The 22351-nt window shown below is 41.8% G+C and overlaps 1 protein-coding gene across 1 annotated transcript in view; it reads left to right on the forward strand.

Moving 5' to 3' along the window:
- Positions 1–17898, forward strand: part of THSD1 (thrombospondin type 1 domain containing 1) — a 60894-nt gene extending 42996 nt beyond the window's left edge. Inside the window, exon 5 of the mRNA XM_069205464.1 lies at positions 14169–17898. Within this exon, the coding sequence (XP_069061565.1) occupies positions 14169–15583 (1415 nt within the window). The 3' untranslated portion in view covers positions 15584–17898. The remainder of the gene's footprint in view (positions 1–14168) is intronic.
- The last annotated feature ends 4453 nt before the right edge of the window (positions 17899–22351 follow it).

Below are 22351 nucleotides of genomic sequence, written 5' to 3' on the forward strand. Positions count from 1 at the left end.
TACATAAGTGGTTATGTCAGTATGTAACAGGCTGTGGAAGAGTCTGCTTATGGGTGTATAAATGGGCATATGAGTGGGTGAATAGGTGGGTTACTCGCTGTATTCGCTGTTGAGTGGATATGTGAGTGAGTGTATCAGTGCCTCTGTGACTGTGCCACTGGATCTGTAAGTAGCTGTCTGGGTGTGTGACTTGCTTTGTTAGTGACAGTACGGGTGTCAAATGGGTATGTAAGTTTCAGTACGGATTAGTTACTTGCTGTGTTAGTGGGTGTGTAACTGTGTATGCAAGTAGCTCAGTTAGTGGAGGATACATAAGTGCTGTGTGGGTGTGTGAGTGAATGTTTAAGTGTCACTGTCTGACTGGGTGTGTCAGTGGCATTATGGATGTGTAAATAGGTATGTGAGTGGCTGTATGGGTCGGTGACTGGGTATATAATTGGGTTTGTAAGTGCATGAGGAACTGACTGTCTGAATGATGGGTACATGAATGGCTGTATAGGTTTATAAGGTGGTGTGACAATGCCTGCATGTGTGTCTGAATTACTATGTATATTGATGTGCAGGTGAGTAGCTGAGTGTGTGAATGGTTTTATGGGTGTGTGACTGAGTTTGTCAGTTACTGTCTGTTTATATGAATGGTGGGTATATAAGTGCTTCTGTAGAAGTGTAACCAGGAGTATAAGTACCTGCCTGACTGTGTGAATGGGTGCAAATTACATACTATTAAATACATACTATAAACAAGCACCCACATCTAATTTCAAACACATTCATTCATACCGGCTTAATAAAATAACTATATATATATTTTATAGTATAGCAATTCCTCTTCCTTCTTTGTTGCTCACTATATTTTTACTTAATGTTCCCTTCTATTTTGACTTTTACTGTAGAATCTAGAAACTACACATTTTCTTTCAGCTTATATACACTTTTAGGTTTTTTTAAATACCTTTTTCTAGTACTCGCACTCGTGCCACCAACTCATTCTCGTCCCTCTCCCTTTTTCACCCTCCCCGAACAGTTGCCCTGGAGAATCTCACCCGCCTTGGATCCTCCCATTCCACCCTTTGCAGTGTGCCTTGGAATGGCACCCAGAACCTAACCTTCATTGAAGTCCGCCACCTTCCAATAAACCTATAACTTACTAAACATTGGCAGAGGGTTCATTTCACAATATTACTTATATATACATCACATCATACCACAGTCTTGTATTAACAAACTGCTAACACTCAAATAGCAAACTTCTAGACAGAGAACTTAAATGCTGAAAAATCCCAATCACTTTGATTGGTGTCTGCATACAGTTGCTGTGTAAGAGTTCATTGGCTTGTTTCACCAATCCCAGTATAAGAAATTGTCCCTTGAAATGAACGTTCAACTTAGATTGTTGCACTAAATCAGTGTGGGTGCCTTGCGTCTTAAAAAGTTCAATTATAGATTTAAATTCGCAGCGACAACATGCTACTGCAACAGACGTATCAGAGAAGATATTAAATCAAAAGTTGTCTGAAGCCTGGAACCCTTTCTGCTTGACAGCCTCTGATAAAATGATTTCTTTGATTCTAAAGTCTCCAAAGTTAACGAGAAATGTGCGAGGATATTTGGCATTCACTGACTGGGGAAAAAGGAACCCGATAAGCCGGCATAATTGAGAAGTCCTCTTTCTTAGGCTGACTATCAGGGAAGATATATTGCTGAATCAAATCAGAAATTAATTTAACTGGATCATGTCCAGGTTCTCGTCCTTCAGGGATCCCTGTGAAGTGTAAATTTGAGCGTTTGAGCCTAGTTTCCATTTCTTTGAGCTTCGTCTGGACTTCCAACATCTCACACTTGTACTTAGAAATATGGGTTTCAGAGCTTTTCTGAACGTCTTCTAGATCCAAAATGCATTGTTCAGCTTGTGTTATTTGGCAATTCAGTTGGAGGAGATTATTGTTTATTTTTCCAAGCTGCATCTGTACTTCTTTGATGGCCTTCTCTTGTTCACATTTCTTCTCCCTGATTACCCTTGGGATCACTTAAAGCCTTACCCCCAACTGAATAACATTAGCTTGCATTTCCGAGAGTTCTCCACTGGATACCACACCTGCTGTTGTGGTCTGTGTTGCATTTTCTAGGGATTGTATAGCTTGGATGATAGAGGATTCTTTGCATGATGAGAGTTCTTATGTAATATGTCCCTTTTGAGAGACCTGCAGTAGTTGTGTTGTCTGGGACTGATTGTAGGGTGCTTTTGCCATTTTAGATATTTTGACCATTTCCCAGGATACGTATCCTCCTTGCTGTCTCATGGACTGAATGCTGCTTCATTAGTAACATATTGGGAGGATATGTTGTATATGAGTCAATTAGAGACTTGTTGACCCTCAGTTATGGTGCCTTGATGTTGCTCTATATTTTGACGAAGGGACAGCAAGCTCACTTAATCACTTCTATTGCTTCTAGTACCTTGGGGCCTCTTAGCTGTAGTACAGACACCGTCGAACTGCGAATGAGAACCTGTCAAATCCACATCTTTATGCAATCTGCTGCAGCCAAATGTTAGGTTCTTACATTCTTTAAAGAGTGGAAAGACTAGGCACCAGCAAACAACACCCTTACCTAGGAGGGCAATCTCCACAGCCACCCAGGTGCCTACTGCCCTTGGAGAGAAGCCTAAAGTGGCCCTCCAAGGATAGCGGATCTGTTTTAGAAGTCTCTGTTTTTTGCATGGGGGTGATTTATAGTGACTGATGAAAGTGCCTCACTTCCGCTCCGCACCATGCATCTCACCTACCGTATCTCTGCCTCCACGTCCCGTTGGTGTGCTCGGTGCATAGCCTCTCCTCATTGTGGATCTTGCAGCTGTAGAGATGCATTAAATCTTTGGAAATCCAGTCCACTGCACCTTCAGCGCAGACAGCTGCAAGAACTGACGATCAGGGAAAATCATGCTTGAAAACTTCAAAACAACTCTCTCCTCTGTCGATGGGCACTCTCAGGCACCATTCCTGGCAGCAGAGATGGCAGAGGCCACCAGAAGTGGTTCTCTTGATGCGGAGCAGGATAGAAGCTCCACGCCACGTAACAGGGAAAAAAATTCAGAAATTCCTCTAGAATTATTCAAGTTGATTGTCAGGTGCTTAATCCTCCTATCGTATGATAAGATATGCCTTCTATAAAGTTGAAAATTATATCCTGTAATGCCAATGGTCTGAATAACGGAACTAAGGGCCTGATTATGACCCTGGAAGTCTTCAGACCGCCAGGGTTGCGGTCTGACCACTGCCAAAGCGGTGGTCCGACCGCTTTGGCGTCACTCTTGCCACCACATTATGACTGTGGTGATCGTGCCATGATGGGACTGCCAGTTCTCCCACACAGGACAGACTGGCGGTCCTAATCCGCCAGGGCAGCGATGCATGCAGCGCCACCCAGGGGACCCCGCTCTCCGCCAGCTTTCACATGGTGGTAGCACCGCCATGTAAAGGCTGGCGGAGAGCGGGTGCAGAGTGCCCATGCACTTGGCAGACAGTGAGCATTGTGACGGGAGCTGGTGTACTGCACACTTAACGCAAGATTTGGCGCTGGTAGCCCCTTTTCAAACTGAACTTCCGCAGAGCAGCAATATACTTGTAATTTTCAAAAGATATAACTCAGCTTCACGCATAGATTTCTTTTTAATATCACATAGTCTCAGCTGGGCAAACACAGAAATGATAATTAATGCATTTTTAGACCATTCTGTAATCACATTAGACATTGACCTCCCAGTCCCATCTACCCAGAATTATAAATGGGTTTTTAACAGAGCATTACTCACAAATAAATAATGGGTCAAGCAGAAGCACCAAATTCGGGAGGAATTTTTAAATCAGAATCTGGGCTTGGCCTCCGACTTTGCACTATGGGAAGCTTTGAGAGCTTTCTTTAGGTGTGGGGTCATCTCAGTTCAGACTGAACAAAGACAACTGGAAAAGGTGAAATGTTTTTTATTCCAGACAGCTCTGAATGAGGCCAGCAGGGATTATGACCGTTCACCTTCTGCACGAGCACAGAGCGTGTTAGCCCAGGGAGAGACAAGTTCCAGGATTTTTTCACAGCAAAATAAATAGTAAACTACAACTCCTATCTCCAAAAAAGGTATGGGTGTGAGCACATGAGCAAATATTTAGCTTGGTTCACCAAACGTAAAACCAATACTAACTCAATTAAAAAGATTCAGGATCGTGTGACTGGCACACTAGTGTCCCACTCTCACACATTAGCAGAGACTTATTCGGAAACTCACAGCTCCTCCTTAGAGTCTATTAGAAATTGGCTAGATGGTACTGATATCCCTAAATTAACACCCCAAAGACTATGGCAGAAATGCAACAGACTGTGAAATCTTCGCCTAACAACAAAAACCTGTGGCAAGGACAGGATACCTGCAGAAGTATATAAGAATTTTTTCCTGTAGTTAGGCCAATTCTTAGAGGCATATTTATACTCTGTTGGCGCCGAATGTGCGTCAAAAATGTTGACGCACATTCGGCGCAAACCTTACACCATATTTATATTATGAAGCCCGACCCTGCGAACGTCAAAATTCCTCCGTGTGCTTCATTTTCTGGATGTCGGAAACCGCCTTGCGTTAATGACATGCAAGTTAGGCGTTCCCGTCCAAAAAATGACTTTAAGGCCTGTGTGCCTTATTTATACTCCTGTGTCATTTTGACGCACAGAAGGGGACGGGCCTTAAAAAACTGTGCCGTTTTTTAACGCCTGCGTGAGAGCAGGCATTAAGGGACCTGTGGGCTCATTTACATGGTCTCTGACCATTGAAGCAGTCCACAGGTTCCCTTGCCTGCCCCCAGGGACACCCCCTGTTACCCCCACCCACCCCTGGAAGACACCCATGGATGGGGGGGACCCATCCCAGGTAAGTACAGGTAAATTGAGGTAATTTTTTTTTTTTTTTTTTTTAGTGGCATGGGGGGCCTAACTTGGGCCCCCCTACATGCCACTGTGCCCAATGGCCATGCCCAGGGGACAGAGGTCCCCTGGGCATGGCCATTAGGCAGGGAGGCATGACACCTGTCTTTTCTAAGACAGGAGTGATTTCAATAGGGGTTGTGTGTCAAAACATGGCCCAAGTCCGGTTAGAGCCATGATTTTTGACTCTAACCTAACTTGTACCATTTTTTGACGCACAACCCCCATTTACTGCCTGTTTTTTTGGACTCTGACCAGCCCACAGCACCGGCTAACGTCAATTCATAAATAAAAAGCGTTAGCCGGCGGTAAATGTTTTGACGCAAACCAGCGCCAGCGCTGGTTTGCGTCAAAAAGTATAAATATGGGCCTTAGTTCGTCTTTTTAATCAGATCCTCTCGAGCTGTAAGATTCCCAATACATTCACAGACTCCGTTATAGTCAGTTTCCTAAATAAGAATTAACCAGGTATCAATATAAACTCTTAATGCCCAATAACCGTTCTTAACAGTGACTATAAACTATTCACTAAAATATTAATCAACAGGCTAGCGTTCGTGACTCAGTTCATCATACATAAATATCAAAATGGATTACTCCTAGCTCGCAGCATTGCCATAAATACGAATTACCTGATTCAAGCCATAGATTTTTTTGTCAATCCAAAATACTAAGGGGGAGGTGATAATGTTGGACACAGAAACGTTCAATCTTGTTGAATGGAAAGTCTTATTTGTCAAACTTCTTAAATTAGCTTTTCTCTTATGCTTCATTCAGCTTTTGCAAACAGTTTATTCAAATGCAAAAACTAACATAATGATTGACATCACACAAGTACGGGAGGTCGTTATTAGACAGGGAACACAACAAGGGTGTCCCATGTGGCTTTAGCTCTCCTGTAATTACCGCAGCTAAACTTACATTATTTGTAGAAAAATGTAGGGCCAGATGTAGGAAGCCGTTTGCATGGTGCAAACTGCGAAAATCGCAGTTTGCACCATGCAAACAGCCTAACGCGATGCTCATTCACAAATTGCGAGTCGGTACCGACTCGCAATTTGTGAATGCGACTCGCAAATAGGAAGGGGTGTTCCCTTCCTATTTGCGACTCGCAATGCAGAATTGCTTTGTGACCACGAATGCGGTCGCAAAGCAATTCGCAGTTACCACCAGTGTCACACTGGTGGTAACTCATTCGCAAAAGGGAAGGGGTCCCCATGTGAACCCCTTCCCGTTTGTGAATGTGGGCATAAAGGTTTTTTCAGAGCAGGCAGTGGTCCAATGGACCACTGCCTACACTGAAAAAACGAAACCAAATGGTATCGTAATTTGTTTTCATTTTGCAACTCGTTTTCCTTTAAGGAAAACGGGCTGCAAAATGAAAAAAAAATACTGCTTTATTGAAAAAGCAGTCACAGACATGGAGGTCTGCTGACTTCAGCAGGCCACCATACCTGTGAGTGCAGGGACTCGCTATGGGGTCACAAAAAGCGACCCACATCATTAATATTAATGAGGTGGTTCTTTGCGACCCCATAGCGACTCGCAGTCGGTGTCTGAGACACCGTACTGCATTCGATTTTGCGAATCGGAAATTGCGAGTCGTACCGACTCGCAATTTCTGATTCGCAAAATCGGACTTTTCTACATGTGGCCCATAGTTCTGTATTTAGCAGCACAGGAGTCAAATATTTAAGATCAATCAGTCGAAAATTGAGGCTCTCTTATGTAATTGCTCACCCTATATTCTACCCACAGCGATGCAAGCCTGTTATCACTCTGGCCACCCCATAAGATATACAGGAGTTCTTGTCACTTCAAAATTTGAAGATTTATACACTCTTAATTATGTTTTAACCCTCTCAAAACGTTATCAAAACAAAGGGACAATCTACCTTTAACGATTATTGTCCAGGATGCTTTGATAAAAAATTATATTTTACCTTTGTTTCTTTTTGTTTTCACTAATGTTATGATTAAAGTTACACTATCTTTTTTTGAGGCAGTTGATGCAGAAATTCACCCCTTTATTTGGCAGAAGAAAAACCTGCGGCTATCAAATTAGATCGGGAAGAGGGTGGTTTGTCACTTCATAGGTTAACAACACATTATTCAGCGGCACTTCTAGATTGGCTACTAAGTGCATTAAAAAATACATCAAGCGACAATAGCTGTTTCTTAAGTTCCATGTTAAATACCTCGGAAACTGATTTCTTCTTATTCTGAAAATCCACAGATTACCCAAAATATTGAGATATAAAATCCCATGGATTATTGATTGTTTCAACTCAATCTGGAAAGATTATAAACTCATTCAATTACGCTTGCAACTGAAACTCTCTGCATGTACTGTAATTGTACTAATTCTTGGCCGGGGAATACTTATTTGCTGGGCTAATCTAGGATTTCGGATTATTTTTTTCAACCATAATGAACTCATGTCGTGACAGACGTTAATCAGTAACTCCTCCATTAGCCACATATTTATCAGTTTTACCCAATGTAAGCATTTTTGTGTTGTCTGTAGATCAGACACATCCTTGCTCACCGAAAAAATCATCAGGGCTTACTTTTTAACACGGTTAGTGGGAGTGGGAAATTGGTATAGAATTTTGTACCAAAATCTTGGTGCAAAATTGCTACCTGATTTTTTGGGACAAAACTACTGCCACAACAGGGTGTAAATGCCCAATGGCATTATAATATTTGTCTGAACACTAAGGACATTTGTGCAACAAATTTCAAGAGAATGTCGTTTTTAGCAAATGGATGCTATATTACACACCGGCTAAAATAAAAAAGATGTGGGCAAGAGAAGGGAGACTGGTTGTGTACAATGATCACCTGCGGCAGGTTAAATTCCTTTTGGCTGGAAATTTTCTCTGAAGTTGGTCTAAGTGAAATTTATAAAATTTCACCTGATGCCAATTTGAGGGTTATATGGTATTTTGACCTTTTGTAATAAGGTCTCCATTGGAAAGAGTCAAGTTTTCTTCATTGCCACATTGGTAGCAGCATCGTTGTTCCTGTTGAATTGGAGATCGGATTTGACTCAGTCTGTTGGTGAATGGCTTGCTAAAATGAATAAGGTTAAATTGCATGAAATGTTGCGTGCCAAAAGAGTAGGATCAACCAAAATGTTTAGGACAATATGGCAGAACTGGGACAAAAAGAAGACTTATAGTTTTTGAGGAGCAGTAGTCTTTAATTATTTCTTATAAATGTTAATGAATTTCTGTGAAAGACTATAATCTATGTATTTATGTTTTCACGGTTTGATTTTCACGACAACTGCAGACAATAAATATAAACTCTTAATAATTTGCTGCATTTTTCATAAACATGAAAAAAAATGTTTTTTATAGTACAACATAGTTAACATGCCTGTAAAATCTCTCTGCTGTTGTCCAGCTCTCATTTTATTATATGTTAACATCTGTTTTCACTGCAAATTTCAACTCAGGAATATGCCAATGCTCCTCCACTCTCAGTAGAAAAGTACCAATAATGGCCACCCTTCCCACTGTGCAAATCACAGACTTTCTTTAGACCCCTTATAAATAGTCACTATTTTGTAACCATTTCCATGTTTCCTGTAAAGAAGCCCAATCTTGTAGGTTTTTTGTGGATCCGTGAATCCTCCTGGAAGCTCAAAGCAGTACCCCTGTGTGGTCCACGGTGTACTCACAGATGCGCATGACAGCTGTTAAAAGCATTCAAAATCTTCTGTCACTGCTTTTCATTTGTATTTTATTTTGTAAAGTTTTGGGAATTACAAGAGATACACTTCATACCGAGCTTTTTGTGTACTCCAGCCTGCTTGTCAGTTTCACACTGCAGTCTCCTTTGTTCCCTTTGCCCCACACTCTTTTAGCTCAGTTTTCATAGTAACCATGTTTCCAGTAGTCTCTTCCTACCAGTAGGTCATATGTTCACAAGACTTTCTCTCAACAGCATATTAGCTTTCCATTAACTGTAGCAGTTTTGGTTGACTGTTTGCAATTCCAAGCGTATCCTAAACATAACATTTTTTATTTTTTCCATTGCAAATCACTGTTAGTTACTTTTTTTCTTAAAGTCACTACCTAATTTAGTTCCCTGCAGATCTCCTCCATCCAATCAAATATGTTATTTTATATTTTTACTAGCTGTCCTCCATGTTAACTGCCTTTCATCTTCAAAACTGCCTCATTCTTCTGCAACCTTTTCCTGTGTGCTACTCCTGCTTATCTCCAAAATGGTCAGAGTCTGGATTGAGGGCCATAGGTTTGTGTTATTGGCCAGAGAGGGTTGAAGTGGCATCAGGTGCTGACTTTGGTTGAAAGCATTGCAGATTGCCAACCTTCAGACCTCATGATTGTGCACTCTGGTTGAGATCACCTAGGCACAATTACAGGGGTAGGACTGAGAAGCCTAATGAATTTACCTTTGCTAAATTAATGTCGCTTTTTGCACGTACTGTCTTGGTGTTCTCCAACATTTGCCAAAGACAGACGTGGCAGTTGTTGGAAATGGCCCTTTCTGCAGGGTTTCCCCTGTCTTTTTGCTTCTGACCTCCTGTTTTTTTGATTTTGTGCTCATTTGTTTTTGCTTGCTTTAGGATTCTGGACACTTTACCACTGCTGACCAGTGCTAAAGTGCAAGTGTACTCTGTCTAAATGGTATTGGTTTATCCATGATTGTGTGTGTGTGTGCGTGCAGTTTTAACTGCCAGTTCGACCTGGCAAGTGCATCCACTTGCCAGACCCAAACCTATCCTTGTGCTACATGTAAGTCACCGATAAGGTAGGCCTAAGGCAGAACCATGTGCAGGGTGCAGTGTATTTAAAAGGTAGGACATGTACTAGTGTGTTTTAAATGGCCGGATAGTGAAATACTGCAAAATTTGGTTTTCACTATTTCAAGGACTGTCTCTCTCATAAGGTAACATGGGGATTGCCTTGAAATATCCCCACTGGGAGCAGATGGAGATATGGAGTTTGGAGTTTCTGAACTCACAATTTATCAATCTGAGAAAGTGAGCATTTACTTCCTTAACCATTCTGTATTTCTGCCTGTCTGTGAAATACACATCTGGGTCAGGATGGCAGATGGGCTGTTTGTGAATTCACTCTAGACAGTCACAAAAGGGAGCTGAGGTGTGCCCTGCATTTCCCAATGGGTCTTTTCTAGGGTGGGGTGGTGGGAGGAGCTGACACTTGCACCTGAATAGGGCTGTGCTTGTCTTTACACAAAGCAGTCTCCAACCCGCTGGAGTGTGTCTGGGCCAGGGCAGGAAAGGCAGGGTCTTGTGCACTACAAAGACTTCCCTTTGAAGTTTGCGTACTTCAAAGGCAGAAATGATTATAAGTATTGGACATCTGAGACCATAACTTCAGAATACTTCTGGACTGAGGATATTCTGTCTGGAAAAAGGGTTAGACCCGGAGGGACTGCCACTCTGCCTGTTGCTTTGCTGTGCTGGCCTGCTGCTTCTATCCTGGGAGTGAAAGGACTAGACATTGCTTTCTGCATCCTGCTTTTCCAAGGTTCTCCAAAGGCTTGACCTGAGCTTGCCTCCTGTTAGAAGTCTCAGGGACATCAAAGACTTCATCTACCAGCACGGAGGCTCTGTTGATGAAAGCCCTGACCCGCAAGGTGGTGCCAAATCCAGTTCCTGGACCCTTGGGAGTGAGTTCTGGTGTAACCAAGAAGAAATGAAGAACATCGACTCCACAGCGACTTCAAGACTGGTGTGGCCCACTTGGCCTCCCTCCCCCTTTTTGTAATTGGGGCTGGCCCTGGGGAGTTGGTGGTACGGGTCCGCATGGCCCCCTTCCCTTATATTACTATGGCCTCGCCCTTGGGAAGTGGCAGTCCCCGGGGCTGTAAACGGCCTATGGAGGGGGGCAGTGGGGGCCCCCTCCTCTGATTTTCACATTGGCCTGGACCTAGAAACAAGTGCAGAAGACCATACTTGTTGTTTTATAAACAAAAAATTTGCCGGGATCCTGGATCCTCTGCGATTTTTGTGGGAAAAATTCAAAAAATTGCTTTCTGGCCCTGATGGTCTCTGGTGGTCCCAACCACCAGGCCTATGGAGTCACAGTTTTCTTACCCTGCCCCTTCTCTTTTTTTAAAAACTTTTTTGGGGACTCAGCTGAGTTGTATATATGGGTAGTGTAGGGATAATGCTGTTATAGTTAGTTATTTCAAGTAATTCAAGTAACTACCTCATGCCCTAAGGTAACTGCAGCTCACGCCTCCGCCATACACGGCTCATTACCCCATATATAGCATCATTCATAACATCTTCTGTGGCATCAATGATATCACCAATGCAACATTTGCAATACAATTAGTGATGAGAAAACTGCAAGGTAGGGGTGCGATTTATAGTTACGTTAGGGCACGAGTTAATGTTACTTGAAATAACTCTAACAATAACAGCTGAATTTCTATGATTTTGCGCATGTAAATTCAGAGCCTAACTATAACGTCCCTGTAACGCCTCACCGAGAGGGGTTGCCGGCAACACAGGATACATTAAAGACTACCAGTCCGGTCACAACCCTTTTGGAAACCAGGTGCCAGCACTACAAGATCTTTCTTAATGGAAATTTTATTATGATTAATTTTATTATGATGTTGCATCTTCCAGTATGAGCAATAGTTAGTACGCTTAAATTGTTTGATAGGAGTTTTCCTATCACTAACAATGAAGAAATGCACATACATTGTGTGACAAGTGCACAAGCCCACTAGGACAAAAACGTTATGTATAACATCAAATAATTTAAATGGGCTTCTTTCAAAATGTTTAATGGTTTTTTTTTTTTTAATGAAGGAAGAGTAGCATTTTGTTTCTGTCCATTGCAACATCAACACAAATAACTATAATTCCTATTGCATGATGTAAGTAATTTAAGAATCATATGCATTGATTTATGTAATACTTTGATGTTTAGCATGTTGATAAAACAACGTTTTTTATTTATGCTCATTATGACATTGATATGAGTGTGTTTTCCGAAATGGTTGCCTATTTTTGTGAACAAGGCGATTTGAGCTGTGTTACTCCAGATTTATCAAGCCACTCAGGGCTACGCAAAGTGGCCTAGCGTGGCTTGATAAATCTTACGTTAGTGTTGTGTCGCCTTTGTGTGGCACAATGACGATGCAACACATTGATAAATATGCTTGTTAGTGTTTGCTTTCATTTGGCAGGATATTTAAAAATGCTCCCACCAGACTGAAGCAAACGCAAGTTTCTCTGACCGTGCTAGGGCGGGCAGGGAAACTGCTGTGCCCTGTGGGTGGGCTCCCTGGGACACAGAAACTGAGCCAGCATGAGGGATTGGATGCTTGTGGCCTTTAAAGGCTAGGGGTGGAGGATGTGCTGCCCCCCTCGCTTTTAATTAAAGTAACAGACCTGTGGGATGGGGTCCTCAGGGCCTTTTTAAGGTTTGGGAAGGGGGAGCTATGCGGCCCTCTTCACCTTTTGTTTATATTTTGGCCCCGGAGAATGGGGTCCCAGGAGTATAAGTAGGCTCTGGGAGGTGGTCCACGCCCCCCTTTATTTATTGACTCTGTCTGAGGGATAGGGTCTGAGGGATTTTAGAGGCTTGGAGAGGTGACCCCTTCCACTTTTTAACAAATTTGGCCCAGGTGATGGGATCCCCGGAGCCACTATTGACTCGAGGAGGGAGGCAAGGCCACCATTGGCTCAGGGAGGGGGGCCGTTCCAAAAAACTACTTACCCTTTTGAAATGTTATTGGGGAGCAAAAATCTGAGGAATTCCTATCAAAGCAGCAGTCAGATTTTATGTAACTTCTTTCTTTTAGTCTATTGTATTTGTTGTGTATTTATTTGTTTTTTGGTTTACATAATCATGTGGCCTTAAATGTGTCTTTTAGTTGTTCATGTAGTAATTCTGAAACTTTGCATATCCAGTCTAGTTTATTTTTTGTTTTTTGGTCTTTCTTGCTTTGTTTAGTTGTATTGGGCCACATATGACTCCCAAGTGAATGAAAGCAAAACGTTGTTATAAAAATTTAGATTACTGATAGTTGCCAATACTCATGTCCTCCATACAGGAGTTTATGTAGCTCACTGCTAGTTCACTTTTCCATTTTGTTGCACAGGAGTGCATAAGGAAGATGCTTTTTGTTTGGCTTGTTGGGCACAGATTTATTTTGTGAACCAGAGAAAAAGCAAAGAAACCTTATGTGTACAAGAAGATGTATTCTATTTCTTATGTATTTGTTTATTGATTTCCATTAGCGCGTTTCTATAAATGGGTCTTTCAGTTGTTTGTGTAGTTAATCTGAATTTTGACATTTGCAGTCTAGGTTACTTTTTGGTACTTTTAGTAGTATTGTGCTGCATATGAAACAACAGATATCACCAAGATTTTGTTTCTCATAACTTCATAACCACTTTGTAACATTACTTGCAATAGTAAAAAGGATTATCTACATAGTCTTATGTATATTGCTGTGAAATTCCATTATAGTCCATTCTGCCAGATTGCTGCTACATACAACACAAAACTTTTATGTAAAATGCACTGAGGTCAAAACCTGTATTGGGACCTCCTCCTTTTATCTTTGCATCCCCTTGACCTTTTAGTGCAAAACTTTCCATCAGCTGTCAATGTAAAAGGAAGAATAGCTCTAGAAAGTTTCATGGAGATTCATCAAATGGGTGCAAAGGTATCAAGGATAAAAAATCTGAGGAATTCCTATCGCTGGTAACCCTTACTATAACTAGTGGCTACCACCGCTCTGTAATCTATTTACTAATAAACAAAGGTTAAAGTCACATTATTATTTGGTCAGGTAATAATATCTTACTTCACGTTAAAAAAAAACCCTTGGGTTTGAATTCCCTGAAAAATCAGTAATGTTACCCATGATGTTATAACTGATGTCATTGAACGTGTTATGAGTCATATAATATGTGAATTCCTAAACCATGCATTCCTGGTGGGTAAGTTTTAGTTAGTGTAGTAAACTATACCTGATAAATTTCAATTTTTAGTTTAATATTGTATTTTTAACTGATATTGTCACCTAAATATAATCTCACTTTAGCCTTTGATTTTTCAGTGAATATATATATATATCTCGTACATCAATAGCAATTTTTTTCAATTTTAATCTCATTCATTTTAAGATTTAAGTTTATCTCATCTTATCAACTTTCTTGTATTTCATTACAGCTGTGAAGCCTTCAAGAGAACCATCTCTGCAGCCAGACAGGCATGAGAAATCTAGTAACACCGTAACTATTAGTGGAATCTCTCTGTGCTTGTCTATTATTGTAATCACCATTGTCATCACAATGTGGAGAAAGATGTGCCGGGCTGAGAAGTGTACCACATCAGCAAGGCATAGCAGTGGCTGTTCACCCACCTTCCGCAAGAACTCTGATCAGGAGAACATCTGTCAGCCCAATCAAGTAAGAGAAAGTATCTTTGAGGGGTGTGAAACTCCACTGATGCCAACTACTGAAGCCGTCAGTATACCACTTAACAACAGACAGAGCGTACACCTTGCCCAAGAACCTCTACCCAGGCAAGACATCCTTACTCATGACAGCACACAAGCCAACACACAGAAAATTATTCCTCCAATTTTTAGCTACCGCCTGGCACAACAGCAATTAAAGGAGATGAAAAAAAAGGGTCTAACAGAAACAACAAAAGTTTACCATGTGTGCCAGAATCCAGTGACGGACACCCTGTTTGATGCAACTGGACTGAACCCACCTTTGTCCGCAGAAAGTTCAGATGAGACTAGTGTGAACACATTTAGGGTCACGTTTCCTTTTCAGGAACCCTCAGTCTTATCTCCCATGCTTCAGGGAGAAAAGCCCAATGTAAGGCCACTTATGACTTCATACCAAGACACACTTCCTCTTAGCCCTAATCAGACATTAACCAGCCTATCTCACTGTAAACACCAAGACCACAGAGAAGGACAGTTTGAAAGAGGTTACAGAAAAAACCCAAACTTTAGAAGAACTTACAGCTTTCATGAAACCAAGCAAGCTACGCCCTTCCGAGAAAGAAGTTTGACAACCCTTTCACCAAGGCAGACTGCTGCCTTCAGTTCATGGAGCAGAACCTGGGATCGTGGAGTAGAAGAAAGGTTCAGACCCAAGTCCAGAGTATCTGAGCAAAGTTCTGAAATGATTAAATGTTCTCCCAGTACCAGACTGACTAAGGAGAACCTGACCTATTTCATAAAGTACAATAATGCAAGGTTTAGGGAGAGCAATCTAGACTGTGTTGGTGACCAACAGCATTCTGGTCGAACAACAAGAACTGAAAGATCAGAAACTAACAAAACTAGACAAGGGTCTACACCAACTTGCAGAAACTCATGGAGGAACACAGAAGACTCAACCTTTACTCAAAAAGAGAGTTACCAAAGAAGTAATCCTCCCACTACAGGACAGAATGGTATAGATAAATGCCAGAGCTTTCCACGGTACCCAGAGTATGAATACTATGACAATTCTTCCTTTGGCCTCAGTGAAGCAGAACAAAGGATGATTGACTTACCTGGGTACTTTGGATCAAATGAAGAAGACGAAACAAGCACTTTGAGTATCGAGAGGCTGGTGATCTGAAAGATTGGAGAGAATCACTTCTAGCTCACCATTTTTAATCTGTTTCCTTCCAGCTCGCCCAAGTGCTTGCTCTCAGGGTGTATGATTGGAATGCCTGCATGGAGTTTGAACAATTCATAAAAAGGCCGAGAACATATCTGAGCACCTGCCAAAAGCTTTGTTCATCACATATTTCCAATGCACAAGGTTCCTGTGCTGACTTGCTACCCATAAAGCAGTTCCTTGGTTAAATGTTTATTGGTAAAATACTGTATTGTTTACCATTGCTCATGATGTGTACCCTATTCTAATAAGGATGTAAAATTTCAGAATGACATGTAAGCCATTCCAGAGTAGCGTGGCCAGGTGAGGCCAATGTCTTCTTTGCCAGACTTATTAGACCCCACAAATACTTCTTTCAAATTTATGTCAAGGACACCCACTTTTATATATTTACTGCCTAGTGTTCCTGTATCGACAGTTGGACTCATGTTTCCAAGTCATCAACTTCAAAAATCTAGGTAGGTTAGACCACATATTACAACTTCAAACAGTACTCTAATTATATTTGAGTTGTGTCCTATAACACAAAATGCACATTCTTTTGAAAACAGACCCTATAGTTGGCTGCTCTGCATTTGATATCGTTAAATGAAACTGCCACACTTTCAAATTGCCATAAGGTTTCACAACATACTCACAAAAGCATTGGCCTCATCGTGTTTCATTTGTATTCACAGAAAATGCTGGGCAGGATCATTTTATTAAGGATCAAGCTTGAGCATTATCAGGGGCGTTGGGAGGCTTCAGCTTATTCTGATCTTTTTAGGCCTGGCTGTAGAGAGCTTTAACTCTATGCCATAGCTAATGCAAACAAAACAACATGCAAGCAGGTGGATTTTACGAGGACATTTTCAGTAGTTAAAACTTTAGAGGGGAAGTTCCAACTAGCACCATCTAGTAATTTTATGATTTTCAATGTAAATTTTGCCACGTTTTTTCCAATTTCAACAGCTAAAAGTTAACACTTGGCAGATGACATATTTTTACATACTTGCTATCCTCTGATAAATTTCATGTACAAGAGAATTACATGTTACTTTGTTAGGTTACGTAGCACAGTCAATTCACCACACCCTGCGTATCATTTCCCAGAGGCTGCAATACACCTTATGTAATGGCATAGTAAGTAATAAACATTGAAATTTAATCACAGCACAGTGGAATGACAATATGGATAAGGCAAATTGATTCAGCAGAAAAAAGGGTGTGCACAGGAACACAACTGACAATGTCTTGCAGAAGGACAGGACATGCAAGAAAATTCTTTAAGAGAGAAAAAGGCAAGTAGACTTCTACCTGGGCAGGGAAAATCACATCTCAAAAAGGAAAATCATATTCTTGCATAGGAACAGGACACTAAAGAAAGACTGTAGAGGGACGGAACTGAATACATACACAAAAGTTACAAGAGTATGCTCCGCAAATGCGAAGATATATGTAAACTTCTTGATAGCAATAACTTTTTAGGTACCAATGTAGCTCCTAAACTCACTGCAGATGCTCATGGTTGGCAAGCAGTTTGAAGCATTCCTCTGTGTCATTGCAATAGGAGTATCCATCATCCTGGCACAGAATCAGGGCATGATTTACACATCTATGCAGTCGTTGCCACGCCTGTTTTGGAAGATTGGGGAACTTCTAATGTGATGCAGTAATTGCATTAGTAAGGTTAAGAAAACCTTAGTGTGACCATCTCAGTGGAAACCCCTAGTATATTGTTAATTTTGCCAATAAGCACCTTGTGATAACATTGCTAATCTGTTCCATAAGAAATGCAGTAGTGTAGCAGAGGGATAGATGGAGTTGGGACACTTTTAAACAATACCTGTATGAAAATATTGGATGACTAACTCCTAATTATGGTCCGACAGGCAATTTGGCTATACCTGATACTAAGCAATACCTCCTGGCAATCCTTACAAGTTTGTACCTATTGTTCTGAGATTTCAAATTCTCATTTATGTGCCCATTCACCTTTCGAAGCTATAGCTTTAACATGAATGCTCTTGTGTTAATGTACATCTTTTAGGTTTCTCAACTTGCTGTCTGTGTATAGTTGAGTAATTAGAATACAAAATGGGGTCTCGGGGAACTTTGAGCATCTGTGGGTTTAATTTTGGCATACCAAAGTTAGAGGCATGCGAAGTTGAGGGATTTTTCTTTTGAAAACCTCAAAAAGCTCTGTCTAGCAGGTTGCCCAAAGGTCTGGCCACAAAGTCAGGATACATGTGAGTATGAAAATAATAGAATAAATATATACTTTGTTAAAAAAACATTTAGCATAATTTTCTCATAAATGCTGCTACCATTTGTTTGTCTAAAAGTATAGTCTGCTATATTTCTTTCACCTCACACAAGCATTTTATGAATAACTGGTTGCAGAATGGGGTTCAAAGATTATGGGCCTGAGTACGACCTTGGTGGATGGGATTACTCCATCCCAAACGTGATGGATATCCCGCCCACCGTTTTACAAGTTCCATAGAATATAATGGAACTTGTAATATGGCGGACGGGATATCCATTACATTTGGGACGGAGTTCTCCCCTCCGCCAAGGTCGTAATCAGGCCATATGTATTGTACTGAATCATACATCCTCATTAGTGGAAGACATCCTTTGTTCACCCAGCTTCCTCTCTCCATGTTCTGGTTGGTTATCAAAAGAGGTATGTTATTTTAGTTGTTAATACATTTTGATGAAGATGGTGTTCTGCCTTGTGTGTGTGTGTATATATGTGTGTGTATATATATACATATATATACACACACAGCCAAGCTAGATAATTAGGAATAAAAATGCATCATAATGGGGGTTGAACTCCTCATCCTTGCCAGCGTCATCAAGCCAAGGAACCCTGGACGGCTGAGGCAGGAGGCTTTCCCAACATGGGGTATTTTCTGAACTGTGCATCCATATTCAGGCGAGCTCCTTGGACCTCAGTGCCAAGCTTCCCCACCTTATATACCTTAACCAAATCCCCTTCCCTTCAAGTAAGTTTTGAAATTCAAGCGCTGGCTGTACTCTGTCTGTGTCGAAAACACTCAAAAGGAAAGGGCCCTGCCCCAATGCGCATTCCTGAGACAGAGCTGTACCTTTCTCTCCTAAAAAACATTTCTCACTCTGGTACGCTCGTACCACCTCTGCACCCCCCACAATATGTTCCCTGCTCTAGTGAGAAGAGTGAAAGCACATTCAGTGTGGAAAACAAGCTGTGTGGAAAATACCAGCTCCACCGATTTGACAGCATCTGAGGCTAAGCACAAAATGGAGTCTGTGGTCAAGATGGAGTTGGTGGTCAAACACAAATATCATTACAGATGGCCGAGGCAAAATTTGGGCTATTGCAGGGAGGGATCACAATTTATTTATGATTTTGAGCTAATTTTCAAGAGTTAACGACATAAGGAAGGAGAGGAAGAGCTTGATGCATCCCAAGATGTAAGGGAAGGAATTTTTAAAAAGATCTAACCATTGTAGTTCTAAGTTGGTGTTATCCCTTGCTTCAGTAAGAATCTGGTAAGAACCTATCTGATGTCATGGAAATGGAAGAGGAACTCCAGGGAGGGTATGGGATAAGAGCTGAGTGGGAGGTCAGAAACTCAATGAGCAGATAGCAGCTAACCCCCACAAGAATGTGGAGGACTGTGCTGAGGTCGGGTTGGGCACCTGAGGACTGAACCCTGGACCTACAGAGGGTGGTCTGGTCTTGCAGGAGTCAGATAAGGATAGCACGGTGATGGTTTACTGCAGTCCCTAGCAGTTGAGGCCACTACAGCCATGATCTGGAGGAACAGAGGCCTTTGAAAGACAAGCAGTGGGCAAAGGGAAGGAAGCCACCCAAGGAGTGAGCTACTTGGGAAAGACTGGTACAGCAAGGACCCTGGCAGGCAGTGCACAGAGGTGGCAGAATACAGCCCCGGAGCAGTGAGACCAGAGCCATCATGTTGTAATAAAACAGAGTGGGACCCAGGCCATGGAACCAAAGTGAACAGCTGGCAACTCCTGCTTGCAGCAGCTATCCAGGATCTTAGGTGGAAGAAATGTAGCAAAATAGTGTGGCCACCTAAGGATGAGCGTCAGGGACTGAGGTCCTTGGTGTGGGAGTCTCAACAAGGGCTTCAGTGCTCACCTGAAATAAGCAACTAAGCTCTTGTATTGGAGAGGTGGACAGAGCCTGATCAATTGAATATGCATGACATTCATAGTGATTCGCACAAACTGCAGTAATTCACTAAGGTTTTTAGTGCAGCAGTGAAGTGTAGGGGCCCAGGGCCACATATTTGAAAGTAACATGGACCAAAGTATGGAATACAAAAAGAAACCTATGTGCACCCCAGCAATAAAAAAAATTCATGATCTGAAGAACAGGCATTAAGGAACAGGGGTTGTGTGAGCATTAAGATGGAACAACCTTTCTGACAGTGACCAACTGCTGGTTTATGAATAAAACAGGTAGGTGGGACGGGCATTATCTAATAAATGTGGCCAGGTGTGACTATGGAGGTTAATGAGGAGTGCAGACAAGGCCCACCACGTAGCTTTTACTCAGGGGTGGACTGCTGTAGGCCATGTGCACTGGCTAAGCAGGGCTTACTGTTATAACAAACAAAAGTCATAACAAGGCAGCCAATGTTTATGGCTTGATAGGGTTGTAGAGGTTGAAAGTTACCAAGTAGAGATGGCCCACAGCCATTGCATCATAGCAGCCTAAAAGACACTCATCGTTTTTGCTTTTTGCAATGCGCCAACCTAGGTAGCTGACATATCAATTACCATAGAGAGAAACTGAGTCCTGAACGTTTGTTAAGCAGGCACCACTTGGCAATACAACAAAAGGTTGGTATTAACTAGCCAGCAAGGTGACAGGCAGCAGAGGGAGTGGAACAAAGACTTGAATTTTAAATCTCTAATCAATAAGTGTAAAGACTATTCGGCAGACTATAGAGCAGGGAGAGTAAGCTGCTAAGGTGCAACAGAACTCTCAGCCTAAGAACGTTGAACGAGGTACCAAAAATTCATCAGTGATTTGAAATAGAAGATCAATGTTATGTCTAGGTATGTAAATTATTTAATAGGTCCTCCAAAGCCATTGCCAGCTCGTGGGTAGAATGTTGAAGTTATAACTGGTGAATGTGCTTGGAGACTGTTGGGGGATTTGGGAGAAGGTGAACTGTGGGAGGAACAACTGAGGATGTGCTCCCTGTGTACACTTCTGGTGCGAAGGGTCTTGAGGCACAAATAAATCACCTGAACCAATCTGCGTGTTCCATGGTTGATGAACATAAGAATCAGCTCTTTCAAAGAAGTGAGCCATAAGCAGCAAAAGCTGAGATATGAGCTCACAGTCATAGGTGGCTGATGTACAATGTGTGGAAGAAATGATGGACGAGCAGGTCCTGGAGCAGAATCAAACTCATAGCCTAAAGATTATTTCTAAAAGGAAAAAATTATACAGTAAGAGAAGCAGGTGGACCTTGAAAACAAATCTGTCAGGATAAGGGTAGTTGTTAAGTATGTAAAGAAATATGTTCCACCCATTTTGTGTGCTGGTCATGTGGAAGGCCAAACAATGGGCCTCTTAGCCCTTCAAGGAGGCCTGTAGCATTCCCAACAATGTTGGGTGCTGTGTGTGCTGCATTCTACAGCACACATAGAAAGAGGAAAGTGCCTCTCTGGATTGTTTTTGTGCAGGAAGGTCTTGCTTCCTGCACAAAAACAATCCTGTCTACAGCGCAGACACCCATACACCTTGGTGCCAAGGGTGCCTGAATTGGTGCTAGGCAGCAATTTTTACACCAGTGCAGGGAGAAAGGACAGAAATGCACCATATCTTGTAAATATGGTGCATTTCTGCCCTTTCCTTGTGGCACAGGGCAGCTCAGCAAGGTCACTTGCGCTGCCCAGTGCCACAGGACTTGTAAATATGCACCCCCCCCTTTTTTTTTTACTGCTATAAAATCTATTTTGGTGGTGAAAAGTATATTTTGATATTTGTAGTGGGAAAAGTAACTTTTAAATCTCATGCTTTGTACTACCTGACAGCCAGGCAATTATAAACCAGTTCTGCTGGATTTCTTTCTTCCTAGTGGCAGTAAATGGAATCCTGATGAGCTGTGGGAGCAGCTCTGTCAAAAAACAATAGCCACGTTTCTAAAGACAGGAAGATTGAAATAGCAATCACTGAACAGATAAGTAACTCTGATGCACCATTTGCCAGTGGACACGAACAGATAGTTTCATGAAGAACTCAGCCTGAAACCACATGTTTGACATGGAAAGGCCAGGAAGAGCCTGGTGTGGTAGGAGGCTTTTATCAGTGGTTTATCCAAGATTTGTATCTGCTTCCAGTAGAGGGAAGGGCGGTTCCCAAATCAGGAAGAGGTGGTGGTTCCTTGCTGCCATAGCCCTGGATCTGGGATGGTACTAGGGGCTGTGGTGAAGTAGCCTGACTTCTACCATTTTGAAAAAAGGCTTCCAGAATAGTTTACAGTCAAGTAAAGCATGAATTGTTGCAAAAGTAGGATAGATAATGTTGGGAAAATTAAATCGAATGGGCTTAGAAAAGTCACCAATCACTGCCTAGAGCACTAGATAAAAATGGCACCTTACCACCAGCTCTTCAGAATACTTCTTCAGTTTAGAAGTGACCAGAAGAGAAAAAGAAGTGGAAGGCTGGTGTATTCCTGTGCAAAGGACTGAGGATTATTCCTCTAGCCACTTGCT

Source organism: Pleurodeles waltl, chromosome 8, assembly GCF_031143425.1.
Source record: "Pleurodeles waltl isolate 20211129_DDA chromosome 8, aPleWal1.hap1.20221129, whole genome shotgun sequence".
NCBI classification, from domain to species: domain Eukaryota; kingdom Metazoa; phylum Chordata; class Amphibia; order Caudata; family Salamandridae; genus Pleurodeles; species Pleurodeles waltl.